Source organism: Sceloporus undulatus, chromosome 2 (assembly GCF_019175285.1).
Source record: "Sceloporus undulatus isolate JIND9_A2432 ecotype Alabama chromosome 2, SceUnd_v1.1, whole genome shotgun sequence".
Lineage (NCBI taxonomy): Eukaryota > Metazoa > Chordata > Lepidosauria > Squamata > Phrynosomatidae > Sceloporus > Sceloporus undulatus.
This window is the reverse complement of record NC_056523.1, coordinates 76,009,489-76,028,257: the sequence shown is the minus strand read 5'-3', so window position 1 is coordinate 76,028,257 and position 18,769 is coordinate 76,009,489. Positions and strand designations below refer to the sequence as shown.

Here is an 18,769-nt window from a genome sequence, read left to right as displayed (position 1 = left end):
TTAGCACTAGAGAGACCCCCTCTTCTTTTGAGTTGCAATAAAATACAAGCTAAATGGCCCTTCTATGACCCTGACATGGACGCCATTACTATAATCCTTCCATCACACGTATTCTAGCACTAGGAGTTGCTTGAGCTCTGAAATTCCAACAATGGGTTTGATGCCAAAGAGTCAACAACTCAAGTAGCCCGCTAATCCCTCTTGCCTCAGAAACGCACGCCCATCATTCACATTCACACCACAATGTTGCCACCTTGGATGACCGACTTAAAAAAAAAATCATTTCATTTCAAAGAAGGTACCACCATTTGGACTTTGAATTTTGCCCAGGGTGGAAATTCACTATAAATATCGATGGCCCTCCTTTGTTTCCCTGGCTTAGTCTAGTAATAGGCAGATATGATGCCAGTTTTACTTGGCTAGCTCCTCTTTCGCTCACCAATCTCCATTTGCCTCGGGAGTGATTGAGTTACCCTTTTATCTCTGGACCTATAACAAGAGGAACAGCTATCCATTCAGGGGTAGTTTCTCCATTAGTCTGGCCTACTCTGTTCCAACATAACACCTTTGAATTTCTTAGTCCTTGTGAGCATGTGTGGTTGTGTGTTTTCATATGATTGTTGATTTTCCCTTTTAAAATAAAACTCATTATTTGTTTGGGACCCTGCCTCTGGAATTATTTGTGTCTCTGGACTTGGTATACACAGGGATTTGGTCCCAAGGCTACATAACCTGGCCAGTAAACATCGCTACCATTGAGACAATTTTAATTCCCCAAAATCAATGCCTCTTGGGGGCTGTCCTCTTTCAGGTGGATGAGCTACTGAGGGTCAAATTATATATCTTCTTTATAATAGCTCTCATATTTAAAAGATAGCTTGCTGTATGGATAATATGATAATGTGTTGTATGTGATGTTATGTATTTTTTCTTTTTTTTAAAGTTAATAAAACTAAACTCCTGTACTGGCGGGCTATCATAATAATATGATAGCCCGCCAATATAGGGGCATCCGAACTGGAGCAGGGATGTAAAAGGTGGTAGATTGAATATTTTGTGGTTACTATTGTCCCCATTGGAATCAATATCCCACTCCACCCTCTGATATTCAAAAATACAGACAAGCTTCAGTTTCTACTGGTTAAAGCCTTTCTTCCTTTGCAAAGAGCAGTAGAAACAACTTTAAAAGGTTCTTCTCTTGCTCCACATTACACCAGCTATCTATTTTTTCATGCAAACATTCCAGGAATATGCTGTAATTATAAAGCCAATGGAGGTGAATCCACTGAGGGCACAAACAAAAGCAGCTACAAGAAAAGCAATGGTTGGGAGAGAAGGCATATCTCCTGGTCACCTGATTCTTTGTTCAGCTGAAATAGAAAGTGAAGGTCCCAGATCTGTGATGTCATTTTTAAAATGCCTTAGGAATTATGTTAATGAACTTATAATCAAACTATACAAAATGAATTGTGCTGTCAGATAACTCTTTTTCCTAGCACATGATTCTGATACAGGCTATAGGTAAGGATCAGGACTGGGCAGCAATCAGAGTTTGGCATAGATAACTCTTCTCCAAGTAAATTTCTTCTCTAAGTAAAATGATGCAGTGTTTCTATGACAGATAGGCAGACAGATATACATTTATTGTGTACAGCCCAAAGCCTTTACAAATATAAAATAAGAGCCAATCGTCAATACAAGGCTCAAATTTAAAAACATTATAAGAATCCCTCCTATCATAAATATTTATACATTATGATCCTCAGTAAAATGAAAACACAGCCTCTTAGCATCCACTGCAAATAGAACTATAGACTATGTAACAGACAATTTTCAGCTAACATTTGCATTGCCTATTCCTCAGGTGTACAAACTGCATACAGCTGAAAAACAGGTGACAAGATTCTTTCTCTAGGATCTGAGTAGAAGGAGTAAAACAACAAATAGTGAGATACATTTTCAGTCTGTTATGTATAAGTAATTCCTAAGTACAGTATCTGTCTTCAAGGTAACCAGAAGGCATTTTCTGGAATCTCAGTTCAGCAAAGGCTCCACAAAGGTACAAGCATGTCAATGCCTGTACATAATGTGGACTTGCAGCTTAATGTATAATCAAGGATACCAAGTAAAAGTTGTTTACTGACAATAGACTTCCTAAGACCACTGAGGCTCAGAATTTTCTCCATGTTAAAATGGTATACCTTTAATTTGACTTGGCACAACTGTGCCCATCTTTAAATCTATCCTGGCTGCAACTGTTGAGACACCTATCTCAGTCCTAAAATGAGATAACAGGGTGGAGGCAGTGGCATTACTAGGGTTGGCATTACCTGGTGTGGTAACACATGGTATCACCCTCCCCCCATTGATCTCCATCCATACCATACCATACCATACAGGATCCTTAGTAATGTTTTTGTACTAATGTGCCTCATAAATCATAATCCTGTATATCACCAAATGCAATAGTTATAACTGTGACATAAACAACTAGCAAAATTAAAATTATACCTTTAAATTACAATATCATACACACAGCCTAAATGTATTTACATGTACATAGTTTCATAGTTTCATGTGGCTAAAGTGAAAAACTGATAAGATATTATGTTTTTTAAAAAATAATAAATAAATTTTTTTTAATTATACATTTTAAAATTAATTTTTAAAAAACCTGGGAGCTCTCCTTTGTCCTCCCACTGAGCCGTGCCCAACTCATACCATCTGTTCAGTGTCACAGCCTGTTTCTATGAAAAGGTAGATCTTTGAGAAGTAGTGGTGCCATTCCCGCTTAGAGTGTCCCCTGGTGAGGTTCGCACCCCCTGCACCCTCCTAGTGAAGTTCTTGGGTGGAGGAGTCTTAATGTCTGCCTCATAAATTTGTTCTACATTTAAGTCAAATCTGATTTTCTGTTCCCAGATTCCTACTTTTTATAATATTTGAGCCATCATTTTGCAGCAAATACTTTAAGAGCTGGATTGTTCTGCTACAGAACAACCCTTTAGGTTGTCCAATAGATCTAGCACTTATTAGTATAGTAGCTTCATTTTGATGCTTCCAAGAAAGATTCTTTCTAAAAGGCATCCCCGTGGAGATCAATTCTCACCTGCAAAAAAAGTATCTTCTTTTTTTCCTTTTCTTTTTTGGCCCTTGAGAACTGGTGGCGCAGTGGTTAAATGCCTGCACTGCAGCCACTCACTCAAAACCATAAGGTTGCAAGTTCAATACCAGCAAAAGGGCTCAAGTTCGACTCGGGCTTGCATCCTTCCAAAGTTGCTAAAATGTGCCCCCAGATTGTTGGAGGCAATGAGCTTATAGTTGTAAACCGCTTAGCCACTGCTAGTTTGGTATGAAGCAGTATGTAAATTAATCTGTTTGTTTGTTGTTGTTGTTTTGTTTTTGTTTTTAATCTTGATGGGGCGATTGCTAAAGCTACAATGATCTCTTGTCAGATGGTGATACTGTGTTGAAACAAGGAAACCTTCTGGATAAAGGGTCAAGGAAAGGTTTGCACAAGCCTTGCCAGCACAGTTTCCTTCACTATTTACTTGACTGTTCCTTGAAATGTGGAAACACAATCTCTTGTAACCATTTCCCACATGCTTAATTCCACATATTGCTTGTAGAATAAAATCTAATCTGATTTAGCCTACAGTACTGGGGGGCATCTTTGGCAGTTCCAGAGACCAATCTATTGGCTTCTGGAAACCATTTTCTCCCTGCTTTGGACCTCAGAGGGTTCATATCATGCTTTGACACCCCACCAACACCTACACATACATCTACCTCTTATACCCCTGCTAGCAGGATACCACCACCTCCCCAGAGGTATTCTGTGATCAGGGGGTGATAGGGGACAGCCAGACTGGCTGTCCTTCAGCAGACAGTCACAGGAAGGCAACGGCATCTTTCTGGACGTCAAGGAGGTTCAAGAGGATGCCTTTGCCATCCCATAGCCAGTTTCCAAATCACAGCCAACTGCTGCTTGTCTGCCCATCTCCAGTCATTCCCTGACCACTGAATAGGGAGAGTGTGCCCCGGCAGCACACTAGTAAGGCAAGAGTATAAGTGGTCAGTGCTGATGGTGGATTTGAATTCCATCACCCACACTAACTATAAAAATGCACATGAAGGCATAAAATGGATTTACACCTGCAGACCAGGGTTCAAATCCCTACTCAGACATGGAAACCCACTGGATGACTTTGGGCAAGTCGCCCTCTCTCAGCCTCTGAGAAAGGCAATTGAAATACTCCTCCTAACAAATTTTGCCAAGAAAGCCCTTTAGGCTAGCCATATGTCATATGACTTGAAAGTGCACAGCAACAACAACAACGTCACCAACAGGATGTTAACCTTTAACTTTTGAGTCAAAGGACACTTATAGCATCTTCTTATATTGGGCCAATTCTTGGGCTTGATTAATATATATTACATTTTTAAAATATATATTATATTACTCAGTATTATAACATTGCATTGTTGTTGGGCAATAGGCTTCTTGTGTCCAGTAGATTTACTCTTAGGGATGAGTAGCCTCAATTGATGTTTATTTGCCCAAATTATGATATGATTTTGTTTCTATAGGATTTTATAAGGGTAGGATCCTATGGTCCAAATGTGATCTTCAATTGTGCGCTATCCAACCATCTTCAGTTAACATCTCTGTTTCTTAAAAACATTTAAAATATAAACTAATGCTGAAAATTGAATGGTGTTCTACAGACAAGGAAGCTGTCACATGGACTTGAAATGGGCTTTGGAGGCTTGAGAGTTGTTGCCCTGGGCTTTGGCCACTTTTCAATTGGCCTACTTTCACCAGCACATTTGGACACACCACAAATCTGCATTTAGCTTTCTGTGGAAGCAATTGGTAGCTGTCATAATATCTAAAAGTATGAAATCTGCTGTTACAAACTTTTAAGAGTAGCAGTTTGTCACGTTTCTCCTCAATATTTTTGTCCCCTCTACATCAGTTCACAGATGACATTTTTCAGAAACATGGGCTAGCACTTCTAATTCATTGGCTGAACTCACATAAGTTAATGGAGTGTTATGCTGCTTTTAGGAAAAACAAAGTCCATCAGTGCATCTTGATAGCTGTTTGTTTTCAGGTGGGTGAGCTACTGAGGGTCCAGCTAAACACATTTCTTGTCCAGCAGTTTCCCATAGCACAAAAGGTTTTTAAAATATTAACTAACCAAAGCTAGACTGACCCTGAGCCAGATTGGAGCTATGGCATGTGGAAGGGAGATTGAAGTCTTCATTCCTCTCATGACCCACATTCGAGCCAGCACCCCACCTCCACCAACCTTCTGGTATTCTAGACTGTAGCAAGACTTCAGTTTGTACCAATTAAAGGCTTTTTGTCATTGCAAAGAGCAGATATATGTGGTGTCTAGTTCCATTCAGGATAAATCAATGACAAAGTGTTTTTTGTTTGTTTTTTTGTTTGTTGTTGTTTTTAAAAAAAACTTTCCCACCATGTGCTCTTACTGTGTGAATTCTTCAAAGACCAATTTTAGTATTGGCAGGCAGTTGCTTCAACTCATATGGGATATTACTCATATTCCTCTTCTTATGGCAGGGGTTTCATTCCCTCCCCCCTAATCTTATTGGACTTGTGCAATTGTCCCTGGAGATACCAATCCCTCTCTGGTGGTGCCCACTGCATATGAAGCTCATTATGTCTTACCACTTGGGCACAAAAAGGGTGCCAGGTAGTCTCCTGAAGAGGAAGAAATCTTAAACAAAAAGTGTTCAAAGAAAATTCAGAAGAAGTACAATGAGTGAAAAAAAGAATGCTAAGATCAATAGCCTTCTGGAAAAAGAGTTCCAGCAAGGACAGCTGCTTGCTTGCATTGCCTCCAGAACTGGGCAGTGTGGCTGAGTAGATGGCTATATTCTGGAAGGCAAGCAGCTAGAATTCTACCGGAGGAAGATCAAGACCAGGAAAGGCAAATGAACAGTCACTGTACTTAATGGGCTAAATATATATATATTCTTCTCCCCACATGACAGTCCTTCTCCGGCTATGTCACACCTCACCCCCATAAAAGTTCTGGGTTTGTTTTTGTTTTTTAATCCAGCATACCTGGGTTACATTCATGGGAGGGTAACTCATCTATTTTGGTTTTTAGAGGCTAAGTTTCTCTTCTTTGAAGCATCTGAGTAACTGCCTGGTTTAACTTGGAGTTAACCAGCATCAGGACATAAGCCTGAGCAGTGGGGTACACCATCACCACTATTGTGGCAATGATCCCTTGTGTTTTTCCCAAACGTGTAGTCATACACAAGGTTTGCACCACATAAAACGAAAGGTAATGGAATAGGAGGAAGAGCACAGTCCCAGCTGCCTTGACATGAGCTTTACTTTGGAAACTCGTAGAACTGAGTTCTTTACCTTTCATATGGCAGACGTGTCTACAGAGTGAAGCAACAACTAGGATGGAGCAAAGCATGACCACAAGAAGGGGAGTACTAGAGCCAACAGTTAAAAACCAGACCTCAGGAGTATTAACAGTACGATCCAGTAACATCTCTGGAGTTATTTTTGTATCATTCATTTTTGTGATGCACTGGAGTTTTCTAAGAATAGAATAGAACATATAAAAGACAATAAACAAGGAAACAACCAGAGATCCTGCAAGAAGCCGTGGCAATAGCCATGATATCCTCAGTTTGCACCAAAGGATCAAGGAATGGGTGCTGTTCACAATCTTGATGCAATAGAAGACACAGAGCCAAGCAGTGAGCCAAAATCTGCAGATAATAAGAAAGTCAGCTAAAGGGTAGAATATTAATAAGCCACAATTGCTGATGAAGACATGGGTGATGTAGTCATTGATGAAGAATGGGGTGATTAACACAGTCCCCCAGATATTGGAAAGAGCCAGGCTCAGAAGGAGGTATTCACTGGAAACAAGGCTTCTGGATTTGGTCCATTCCCTGATAATCGCTATCACAATAAAGCCATTGGAGATGAGTCCACCAAGAATCAAATCAATAAGAGCTACCAGCAGGAGAATGATCTGAGGTGTAGACATGGTTTCTGGTTGTTTTTTGTAGATCGTTTTCTGATGTAAATGTAGCCTCTACTCAACAGACCAAAGGTGATCAGATGAGATGAAAAGTGCAAGAAGCACATCTGTGGGATCCTTTTTAAATGATTTGGGAATTATACTAATGATTCAATAAACAATGCAAATAGATAGGGCTGTCATGTAACCCATTTCCATAATGTATGATACTGTCTCGTGGTTTTCCATCAATCAGGGATGGGTTGCAATCAAGAAGGTGTGACACAGACAACCCCTTCAGCAAGCTCAGAATTTCCCCTCCACTTGGAAAGAAGTGGTGATACTATGTTGAAAGAAGGAAACCTTCAAAAGGAAAGAGCAAGAGGCAGCTTTCCACAGGCCTTGCCAGCACAGTTGACCGTCACTATTTCTTGATTGTTTCTTGAAATGTGGAAGCACAGTGTTTCATGGTATGTCATTGCACACATTATTTGTAATATTGTGAAAACACAATATTAGAGCTAGTATTAAACTATTAAGAATTTATTTATTTATTATTAATTTAAAGCACATCACTAATGAAAATACAACACCAAAAGAGTAAAGGAAAAATCCCTTTCTTTGTTTTTATTCAGCTCCCTGAATAAAAAATGTTATTTGCCTACTATATATTTATAAATAATAAGGGATTGCCCTGGTGGTGCAAAAGGAGCCCTGGTAGCGCAGTGATTAAATGCTGGTACTGCAGCCACAGAGTTGTAAATTCAATCCTAGAGGAGGACTCCAAGTTCCACTCAGCCTTCCATCCTTTCATAGGTTAGTAAACCAAGTAAGCAGCTTGTAGGGGGCAATTGCCTTACACATTGTAAACCACTTAGGGAGAGCTAATTCACTTATAAGCGGTATAGAAGTGTACTTGCTATTGCTATTGCTAGATATACAGTATTTCAAATTGTTGACTTATAATGATTGTATTATGTATCTACCTACCTCATAGAATTATTGAGCCACAGAGTTGGAAGAGACCACAAGGGCTATCCAGTCCAAACCCCTGCCATGCGGGAACACAGAATCAGAGCATCATCCAAAAGATGGCCATCCAGCTTCTGTTTAAAAACCTCCAAAGGAGAGACCACCACACTCTGAGGGGATGTGTTCCACTGTCAAACAGCTCTTACTGTCAGGACGCTCTTCCTAATATCGAGATTTCTTTCCCTGCTGTCTGCATCCATTCCTCTGTGTACTCGTCTCTGGAGCAGCAGAAAACAAACTTACTCTATCTTCAATCTGACATCCGTTGAAATATTTAAACATGGCTATCATGTCCCTATTAAACATTCTATTCTCCAGGCTAAACCTACCAGCTCCCTATCATCTCGTATGAGGCATGTTTTCCCGACCTTTCACCATTTTGGTCTCCTCCTGGACCCACTCTGGCTTGTCAATATCCTTCTTGACATGTGGTGCCCAGAATTGGATTCACTTTCCAGGTGAGGTTCGGGCCAAAGTCGAATGGTAGTACAGTGCACTCACATCATACATAGGCATGACTTACGCATGTGCTGAACGCCCGCCGGTGAGGCTAAGGCAATGCACCCCAAGGCATGCGCACCCCCTGGCGCCACACACTGTGTTGCAGGCAGGAGCCATTATTTTGAATGGGCTCGAGCACTACCGCGCCGACTTCCCACTATCACGGGACATCCCGAACCGACTACCAGTACGAGAACACCCCGCCCAACTGTACTCAGTTAATCCCTACACTCTAGAACCACTACCGATTTTCGATTCCACTGGCAGTTTTTTTAGATGGACAGAAAATAATTAAGGCCTTTGTATTGCTGCAGTTTGTATGCAGATTCCATATTACAATGCGTGGAAAATTGTGTCCCTTATATAAAATGGAAAAATCAAGGTTTGCTTTTTGGATATTTTGGAGATTATATATATATATTCAAGCCATGGATAGTTGAATCGTTGAACGCAGAATCTGTGCATAGTGAGGGCCAATTATATTTTTAAGAAAAATTATTGGAAAACAAATCATAAAATGAACAACAGTGGGATACAGGGATGGGAGGTTGTTGTTATTTGACCCAAGAGATTTAAATGTATTAGTGCAAAACAGATGGCGAAGGGCACATGACATGCAAGCTCAGCCAGCCTAGACTATCAGCCTCAATACTACCTGGTAATTTTTTAGGCATCCAATGTAGTAGGTAAAACCTGATTCAGTGAGCTATATAACCAGCTATGGATGTATTATATTGAAGAATGTATGCCTAGTACCAATGACGAAGAAATAGAAGTATGCATCTTTCTTGCCTACAGGGTTTTTGCTTGGGACAAGCCCACACTGCACTGCTTGCAAAGCTAGGGAGAAGAGACACCAAGCTGACTGAGACTTTGCAACAGTTTCGGGGGGGAGTGCAGGAATGCGGGGGCAGTCCCAAGCAAGTCATATAATTCACTCATGTTCCATACATGGCTTCTCCTTTTCAACAAAATCCAGTTTCTGACGGTGCTGCTATCCAAACCTGTTAGATAAATAGGGGCTTCCTGTATTGGTGCTGCATGGGATCCCACATGATAACATTGTTGGAGAGGTCCAAAAATTTCAGGGCTTGTCATATATCATATAGTAAACTTTGCTTTGATAAGACCATTTAAAAATATTTCCTGGAATTGGGAAGAGATCAGTTGGTAACATCTCATGTCTGTTAAAAACAATCCACCTCAACCATAAGAGAATCAGCATGAGAGAACCCAACCATCTTTTCTAGACTTCACTCTGGAAACCTCCACAAGCAGTTTATCACAGTTCACCTAAGGACTAGGAAAAAGGTTTAAAGCCTAAGATAAATAACGAAGAGACTTCTTAACAAGGGTGGGGATGGGTAGGCATTCCCCTCAGCTTAAGAAACTCAGATCCGACCAGTATAGATTAAATCCAACAAGCCGTGTTGTTCCAATAGGAAAGACCCTGGTGGAAGTGCCAGGCACGAAAATGTTAGAATATACATGCGTGGTAAAGGAGAGACGGTGTGTGCTAAATTGTATAGGACATCAAACTGCTGAAATATATAGATGGATTAAGTACGAAAAAAGTGGGATAAGGCTATAGGTACTTGAAGGTTAATGTATTTTCAGTTTTCGACATGTTTTTTTCATACTTTTTCAGAGAATAGGTTTTAATAATCTCCTTGCATTGGTTCCCATTAGATTTAGACACTTGATGACTTGCCAGTTACCTTTTAACTCAAAGGCTGACGTAGCTTGGCTTGGCACTTGACAGAGATGTTGAGTAATAGGCAGAAGGTCCCCTAGCCATAACGCACTGTAAGAGAAGTTCTGAGGCCTAGCTTTTGGTAACATCGCATTCTATCTAAAAATCGATTTCTCTCTCTGGGTACAGAAAGGGCAAGCGAAATGCACATCCTTGGATAGCATAGTAGTAACTGTAACCCATTTCCCTTCTACACATATTATGACTACTGCTGGCGAAGAGAAACACAATGTTTGAGAAAAGCTTAACTTTTAAATGGTGGAAATGCTATTTAAAACCAAGTCCTCAGACCTAGAAGCCTTTCGCCTGAATCGCTGATGTAGAAGGGAGTGGTTGGTAGAAACGCTGAACAAGCCAAAGTGCAAACTTTGCACTTCGTGTCAAATCTACACAGCTCTTGGAGCCACATTCGAGATCAGTACAGTGGGGATGACGGTGGGCCATTTACACTTAAGCCCTACCATTAACTGGAAGAAAAGTAGCCCAGTGGCCGCCCAGTCACATGTCATGGTCACCACCACGCTGAAGCTTCACAACGCTACAAACAGCCATTAGGCTTTTTGATCAGACCTTATGTGTCAAACTTAGAAGAGCTTCAACTTGCACTCTCGATTAATCTTCAATGAGGCATACAAAGACGAAGCATTTTAATACTGAAAAAAGAGAGAGTTCCGTCTCATAAGATTTAATGTTATATCAAGTTCATAGTAGAGTAGATTCCTTGCCATGTCTAGTTCCCTCTCTTCGCCATTTTTCCTCGTTGTCCTTTCTGTGTAGTACACGTTTAAGCCATAAAAATGTATAGATAAAAATGTTATTTTATTACAATCTATATTTACACACTGAACGAAATAATCTTAACTGCCAAATTGTTGCTCGCCCATTAGTTAACAATGACTCTAAAAATGGCTTTATACAGGTCAAGTCAGTTCCTGGTTGAAATGCTTGAGAACAGAACTGTTTGGGGGATTTTAGACGTTTTGGGGGGGGGGGATGTTGGAAGATTTGGCATATACATAGTCAAATAACTCTTGGAGATGAGACCCAAACCTAAACAGGAAATTCATTTATGTTTTGTATATACCTTAGCACATAGCCTAAGATAAATTTTTGAAAATGGTTGGTGCATGAAACAAAGTTTTGTACACTAACTCATACAGAAACTGCATATTGCAGTATCCATGGGGATGATTTTGAGCATTTCAGATTCAGAATTCTGGATAAGAAAGAGCTCAACGTTTAAACAACAAACAAAAAAGGAAAATAAAGGTTGGAATCCGAGGAACTGGTGCTTGTCTGTGTGGTACGTAAAGCATGTGGGGCCAGAAGTGTCACCATCCACTGCTAAATGCACTCCCAAAAGTGATTGAATTCTCAAGGCTGATGACTTCTTCCCCATAAAATGTTGAAAGCTGTATAAAAAGGTGCTTTTAAATGGGTGTGGTGCTGAAATGCAAATGATGTCCCTGAGCCATACCCTTAATTCTCTGTGTTTCAAACTACTTGTAATAATTAGAGGGTAGAAAAACTAATAGAGGCAATTACCCTGAAATGATTTTTAAATGCAATAATTTAAAGTTAAATGAATATTATATTGGCAGTGTATGTCTGGTAGATTCACAATGAAAGCTACTCCCTATAAGAGGAAGAGAGAAATGAATTGTGGTAAAGTTTGCTGTTATATATAATATCCTTCTTTGTGTTTCCAATAGTACACTATCCTGAAATTTTCACATTTTGTTTCAAAAATGGGTCTCGCCTATCGTACATGGATCCTTACTGAAGAAATCCTACAGACAGGCAGTCCTTTGGCACAACATAGGGTAGTGACCATTCCTGGGTAACACTAAAAAAAAAGTAGGAGTATGGTGCACCCTTTAAGGTCTTGAGCCAGGCCTTCACCAGTTCACGCCTCAGCTTCATCCACTTCGTGACTCCAGGTTCACCAATGCGTCGAGAACCACCAAGCACGCCCCTCCATTCCCCCCCCCCCCACCACCCACAACCAACACATCGCCCCTCTCCCACCCCAACACACTCTCCGACAAACCCCACACGCCCTGGCCCACAACCAGAAGGTCCAATGAGACCCAGACAATACCGACGATGGGCCCGGTACCCCCCCCCCCAGCCCACGCACACCACCAACCCCCCACCCACACACACCCTCCAACCGACCACCCACCCGCAAGCCTTACAACCGACGTCACGGCCAGGCCCCCAACTAAGGGCCTCCAAACCGTCACCCCTGACGCCCCACCACAGACAAACCACACACCGCACTTCTGCTTCAGATAACACGCACTCGCAAGCCCCTGACTGATCCCAAGCACGAGCCACACTCACCCACCGGCTCTATGGACGCGTTCTCCTTTACCCCTATTTATTCCCTAAAACTTGTTCACAGTAACACACCCCCCAACTTCGACTCCCCCTACCCAACCAATAGCATCTTTGGCCCCCCTCTTGCTGGATCACCTTGCAATAAGTTCCTCTCCTCACCGCCCCGGTTGTTTCCTAAATCCTATGTCATCCAGAATTTCTCCCTGCGCCACCACTCACTCACCTTCCAATCCGCCCTGCTCCCCGTCCTCCGCCCCTCGCCCTCCCTTTTACTCCTAACCTTCCTTTTGCTTCCTTTCAGACTCCCCCCCCAGAAACTCTGCTACTTGTCTCTTTCTACCATTCAAATATCACTAGTTGCACTCATTACACTCAACAAGTAAGCCCCTGATACGCCTCATTTCACCATTTACCACAACTGCCCTCCCCCCCTCGCCTTAACTCGCAGCGCCCACAAACCCCCCACATCTTGCAGGGGTGCTGTACACAACTCACTCTCCTTCAGGACGGCCTCCGGAGTGCTACACGCCATTCTTGGTTATCACCTCCCACCTTAAGCTTGGCCACATTGAGGACATTTTCATACAGTACCTGTTCGACGACGGAGGGGGTTGGGCGTACGGAGCGAGCATAAAACTCTTGAAGCCAGCATCATCCACCTAGACCTTCTGAAATTAGCTTTGTAAGACAGTTGGCCTAAAATTCAGAATCCAGTCGACAATCAGCCCCTCTAGCACCGACAAAGCGTTCCCTTTTTCCCCCCCCTGACCCATCTCGACCACCACCTCCAGCCTCGGCGACGGGCGTGACTCGCAAAAGCAGGAACCTCCGCCCTATACTTCAGAAAGCCGAACCCTCCCTCCAGTCCATCTGCCCCTGGTCCAGTGGCCTCAGAGGGGGAAAAATGAAGAAATGTACCCTGGCTGCTCCCATATAATTTTTGGTACAAATGATAGCCCTAATGGACCCCTAGAGAACTCTAGGTCGCCTGTCTGCCTCCCAGCAAAGGTGATGACCTGAACACCAACCCTAAGGGCACCCTCATTATTACTTAGATAGTTAGGAGTGACAAAGAGGATATCATATTGCCAAGAAGAGGCAAATGTTTGCTTTCCTGGGCTCTCAAAACCCCCTCACCGGAGTCGTTGTATGAAGCGTTACGCCCACTAAGGACAATCAATCAGAAGGGACATCCATGTGAAAAGAAAATAATTAAACACCTTTTTGCCTGAGGCAAGATTTTTGCCCTCCTATAAAGCCCGACTTTTGCTAGTCGTGCGCATTTGGACAGTATACCTCCATGCCGTCAGACCTCTGCTCCTCTGCTTTTGGCACCGGCAGCTCTGTTTCAAACCACGTGCGGAACAGACTTGGCCCACTATACGCATCCCATCGCTTCCTGGGCGGAAGTTACCTTCTGGTACGTATCACTCTAGTGAAGCCTGAAATCTCTTCCACACTATCTCTGATTTCTGAGCCTTGTATGAGTGTCTGTGTGTGTTGTAAGCACATTGCGTGTTTTTTCCCCTTTTCAATAAATTGAATATCACTTATAATATCTGTCTCGCTCCATTTATTGGAAGTTCCTGGGCTCTGGTAGACCACAACGGGAGGCGGATTCGCTAGGGCCGGCAGAGCGACCCCCGTCTGGCAATAATAGCTAATAACAATACACCAATGTGTTTATCACACTATACTCTTATAGGGTTACGATGCCACTTTTAACTGCTCTAGCTGCCTCCTGTTGCATTCTGGGATTTGCAGTTTACGAGGGGATTTAGAATTCTCAGCCTGAGAATCTAATCCCCCTCCTAAAAGTGCACAATCCCAGAAGCAAAACAGGAGGAGCTATAGAGCAGTTAAAGGGCAACTAGTAGCCACTATAAGAGTATAGTGGATAAACCACCAACCCTTGGATATTAAAATTTGGCGGCCCTGATCCCCTTCCCCACCACCATTCCCATTCTCTTTGTGTCATGTCTTTTTAGATTGTAAGCCTCGAGGGCAGGGCACCATCTATAACTATTGTATGTACAGCGCTGTGAAATGTACCGTGCTATATAAAAAAACGCTGATGAGAAGATGCATCATCATCATCATCCTCATCATTCATCACAACAAAGTTTGGTTAGTGTTATCTATTGGTCTACAACTTCCAGAATCCCCCGCCCGCATTAATGGTAGTTGAGCATACTGGGAAAGTGGTCCAAAAAATAACATTTCTATGCTCCGAAAAATCATTGCCCATAGTACCTGCACAACAGCTTGGACTTGGGGAAGAGATTTGCCAGACCCAACCTTCTCACATCCTTGCAAAGCTTTTGTATGATAGCTGTTTTCAAATGACACAGAAGAAAACCTGCATTGCTCCAAAAAAACAGCTAAAAATTGCTGACAGGGAATGTATGAGCAAAGCTTTAGGGCCATTTCTGGTTCCTAATTCAAGTTAATGTCTATAATTTTTAAGCTACTTAAACTACTTGGAGGAGGTATACCTCATATCTCCCTCTCTCCTACTTGGACCTTGAGATCTTTCTCGATCCTTCTATCGTGGTTCATTTAGGCACCAGATGAAGGTCTTTTCTCTCTCTCCCTGGTTTACAAAACTGTTGTGTTATGATATTATATATTTCCATTGTCCATGGTCAACCGTTACTGACAGAAAAATCCAGTTTAAGACCACTTTCACTGTCCTGGTTCAGTGTAGGCGAATCCTGGGAGCTGTTAGTTATTGTGGCACCAGAGTTCTCAGACATGAGAAGCTAAATATATCACAAAACTACCAATCCCAGCATCCCTATTCATGAGCCAGGGAGTAATAAAGCCTGTTTCCAACTGGCTTATTCTGCAGTGTGTTTGGACATTAAGGCTGCGGTAAAACAGACCGCCGCTTGCAGCGGTTTGCGCTGCCTTACAGAAGGTCCGCGGGGGAGCCGGAAGTCTTCAAAACGGCACGACTCCCGCTGGACACCCGAAAAAAAAAGAAGCTCCAAAATTGGCGCTTCTTTCTGCGTCGCGTTTGCGACGTAGCGAGGCGCCCGTGGCGCGCTCGCTACGTCAGCAGCGCGCGCCGCGTCTGGACGCTGGCGTTTCCGCATTTTACGTAACGAGGCGCCGCCATGTAGAACGCCGGCGCCCCTATCTTGTACGACGGAGTCCGTACGAGGCCCCGGGGCGTCTTAAAGAGTACGCCCTTTTTAAACTGGGCCGTCCTGCTGCCGTTCCCCCCAAAGGGCCATCTAGAAAGCCTAAAGTTATCTGGACACTCCGGCGCAGTACAGGCACGCCACATGCACCGTGCTGGTGGCGTACTAAGGTTAAGGGACCACGCGGCAAACCACCGGTCCCTCACCCTAGTCCCGCCGTGCCATAACACTGGCACTTGAGATGTCACGAGTGGCCATTTTTTCTCCGCAGGGAAGCCGCGCGGTTTGGTGGCTGCCAGCTTCCTGCAAGTAGGGGGAAAAAAAAGGCACCGGCCAGGCTACCTTTTTTGGGAGAATAATATTATTGTGCAGTCTTATATAACATGAGGGATGCAGTGGCTTAGTGGTTAAGACAACAGTTCTGATGCTCCGAAGGGGTTGGTAGTTTGAGGCTGAGGTGCATGATGGTGTGAGCTACACTTTATTCCCAGCTCTGCCAACCTAGGCAGTTTGAAAGCATGAAATGCACGTAGCTAGCTAGGGTACCCCTTCTCATTTGGACAAGTAACAGCATTCAATGCTTCATGCTGGCCATCATTGACACTAGAGTCGTCTTTCCGACAATGGCTGGCTGGTAACAGAGCTCAGCACTCCCCCTACAGTCAGCTATGCCTAGAACATTCATGTCAATGGACTACCTTTATTATATAAACATACTAGTTAAGTAAAGGAAAATCTTTTCCTGCAATTCTTCCCCCCCCCCCACATTTCCATATTGTACCTTGGGGTTAACCCCATCCTGCAACTTCACCCACTGTGTGTTCTCAGGCACAATGTACCGCTAGGTGGAAGGCAAATTTTAAGTGCCACAGCTGATCAGAATTGTGGCCTGCAGAACGAACGAGACCTATAAACCACAGTTTATAAGAGACATATTATTTGGGTCAATGGCAAATCGTCTCATTGCACATTAGTGACTGAATTAGCATCATGTTCATGTCTAGTGGTTTTTTGGCAGTTACTGTCTGTACCATAGCTACTGCCTATAACAAGTATGCTTCTAGGATCAACTACACAAGCAAGCTTGTGCCCATGAACACTTTGGAACGAAATCAAAATATATATTATCAGTATCATTACTAGTAGTGGTTAGTAGATCGAAACTATTACAGCTCCCTGCAAGTCATTTTTCTCTAAGAAAAAGACCTTGCGTTGGCTAATTTTGAATTCTGACAGCTTCTGTATACTACCTTGTATATACTAAATACGGGTTTTGTGCAGTGCAGTCAGCATTTATTCCCCAGAGGAGCTAGGCTCCCAAACATCCACTCAGGACCAAGATGATTTCTTCAGAACACATGCAATGATCACAAACTGCAAACACTAAGTGAAAGGCAATTAGTACCGCCACTATGAAGATTTCTGTTCCCTGTTTAGCAGTCACTTCATTTTGTAGGAGGCCATGAGACTTCTCCAAACGGCTACTCACCTCTCCCATTTCAGCCTCACCAGAAGAGACTCTGAGGGGACCACAACAATTTACTGATGGATGTCTGTTTGTCCGGGTCATTAGGACCAGGTTTCTTAAAGAAGCGTTCCAAGCCAGATTTCATAACCAGATGAATCAGCATCACGCAAGAAGAAGAGTGTGCAGCTTCAAAGGGTTCCCAGCTTCCAATCTCAAACAGCAACTTCCCATATTACAGCATATCTCCAGTTAACAAAGGCCTCTGAGAAGAAGCTACTGTTTATGAAATCTTTTTATATGCATCCAGCCACTTCCCTTTTTTCCCCATTCCTCTGTTACATTTAGAAGCATTGGTATTTGAAAAAAAAATGTGAAAGAGGGCTGAAAACATAGATATTTGTTAAAAGATATAGCTGTGTTACTCTGTAAAACTCCAAACGTAAGAGAGGATCTGTAGCACCTTGAGACTACTGAAAGCAAGAAATTGGCAGATGAGCTTTCGACATCGAGGAAGTAGACTAACATCTACATAAAATTTTTTGCTGGGCTGCTGCATCATGTTTGGAGCAAAAAAAAATGCAATAAACAAAAAACCATGAGCTAAGAAGAAAAAGCAGTATTCCAGTCACTCCTACCTGCAGCCTACAAGAGAAGGTAATGGGTGTATGATAAGCCTGTTTATCTTTGAAGGGATTCTATTGAGGCTGGAACAAGCTTGTTTTCTGCTGCTCCAGAAGCTAGGATGGTCTGTTTGGTCATTAGGGCCAGGGTTCTTATCTTAAAAAGAGTTCCAAGCCAGAAAAGAATTCCACCTCACCATTAGGAGGGGAACTTCTTACAGTAAGGGTGTTCGCAGGTGATGACAACACACTCCTTCCTCAGATAGTGGTGGAATCTCCCTTTGGAGGTCTTAAGCCGAGGGGGATTGCCATCTGTTCAGGGATGCTTTGATTGAGATTTCCTGCCTGGGCAGTGATGGGGTTGGATGGATGGCCCTAGTGGTCTTTCCAACTCTATGATTCTTATGCTTTTATGATTATAATCGTTCAGGGAGGCAGCAGTTTGCTGCCAGGTCCCTTACTGTGTATGTGTGAACAGGAAAAATGAGAGAGGAAGGGGGGGGGCGAGAGAAAACGTGGGGAAAAAGAGAAAAAGCCTAGCACAGCGCTACCCTCAACAAGTTTAAAAAGCATAAAATAATTAATAATAATAATAATAATAATAAAATACTGTTTATTATAGCCGCTTTCCAAAATATATCAAAGCGGGGTACCAGTAAATGTAAACAATATTACAATATAAAACATACAATACGTTTGGCTACAAAATGGAACTTTATGAAAAAGTGGAGGTGGTAAAATACAATGTCATGCCTAGATATGATTTTAGAATAAAGCCTTCAGGTGATATCTAGAGAACTTTCAAAAAGTTTTTTTTACCTTTTTTTAGGTAAATGTTGCCTGACTATGGTTGTTTCATAGTGCTATGTAGTTGGATAACAATTTGT

The 18,769-nt window shown here is 42.5% G+C and overlaps 1 protein-coding gene across 1 annotated transcript; it reads right to left on the bottom strand.

Annotated features, from left to right (window-relative positions):
- Nucleotides 1-4,776: 4,776 nt before the first annotated feature.
- LOC121923214 (taste receptor type 2 member 40-like) lies at nt 4,777-8,325 on the bottom strand. Its single transcript, XM_042453417.1, has one exon. It carries the CDS (start codon nt 7,044-7,046, stop codon nt 6,144-6,146), a length of 903 nt encoding a protein of 300 aa, XP_042309351.1. The 5' UTR covers nt 7,047-8,325; the 3' UTR covers nt 4,777-6,143.
- Nucleotides 8,326-18,769: the final 10,444 nt, after the last annotated feature.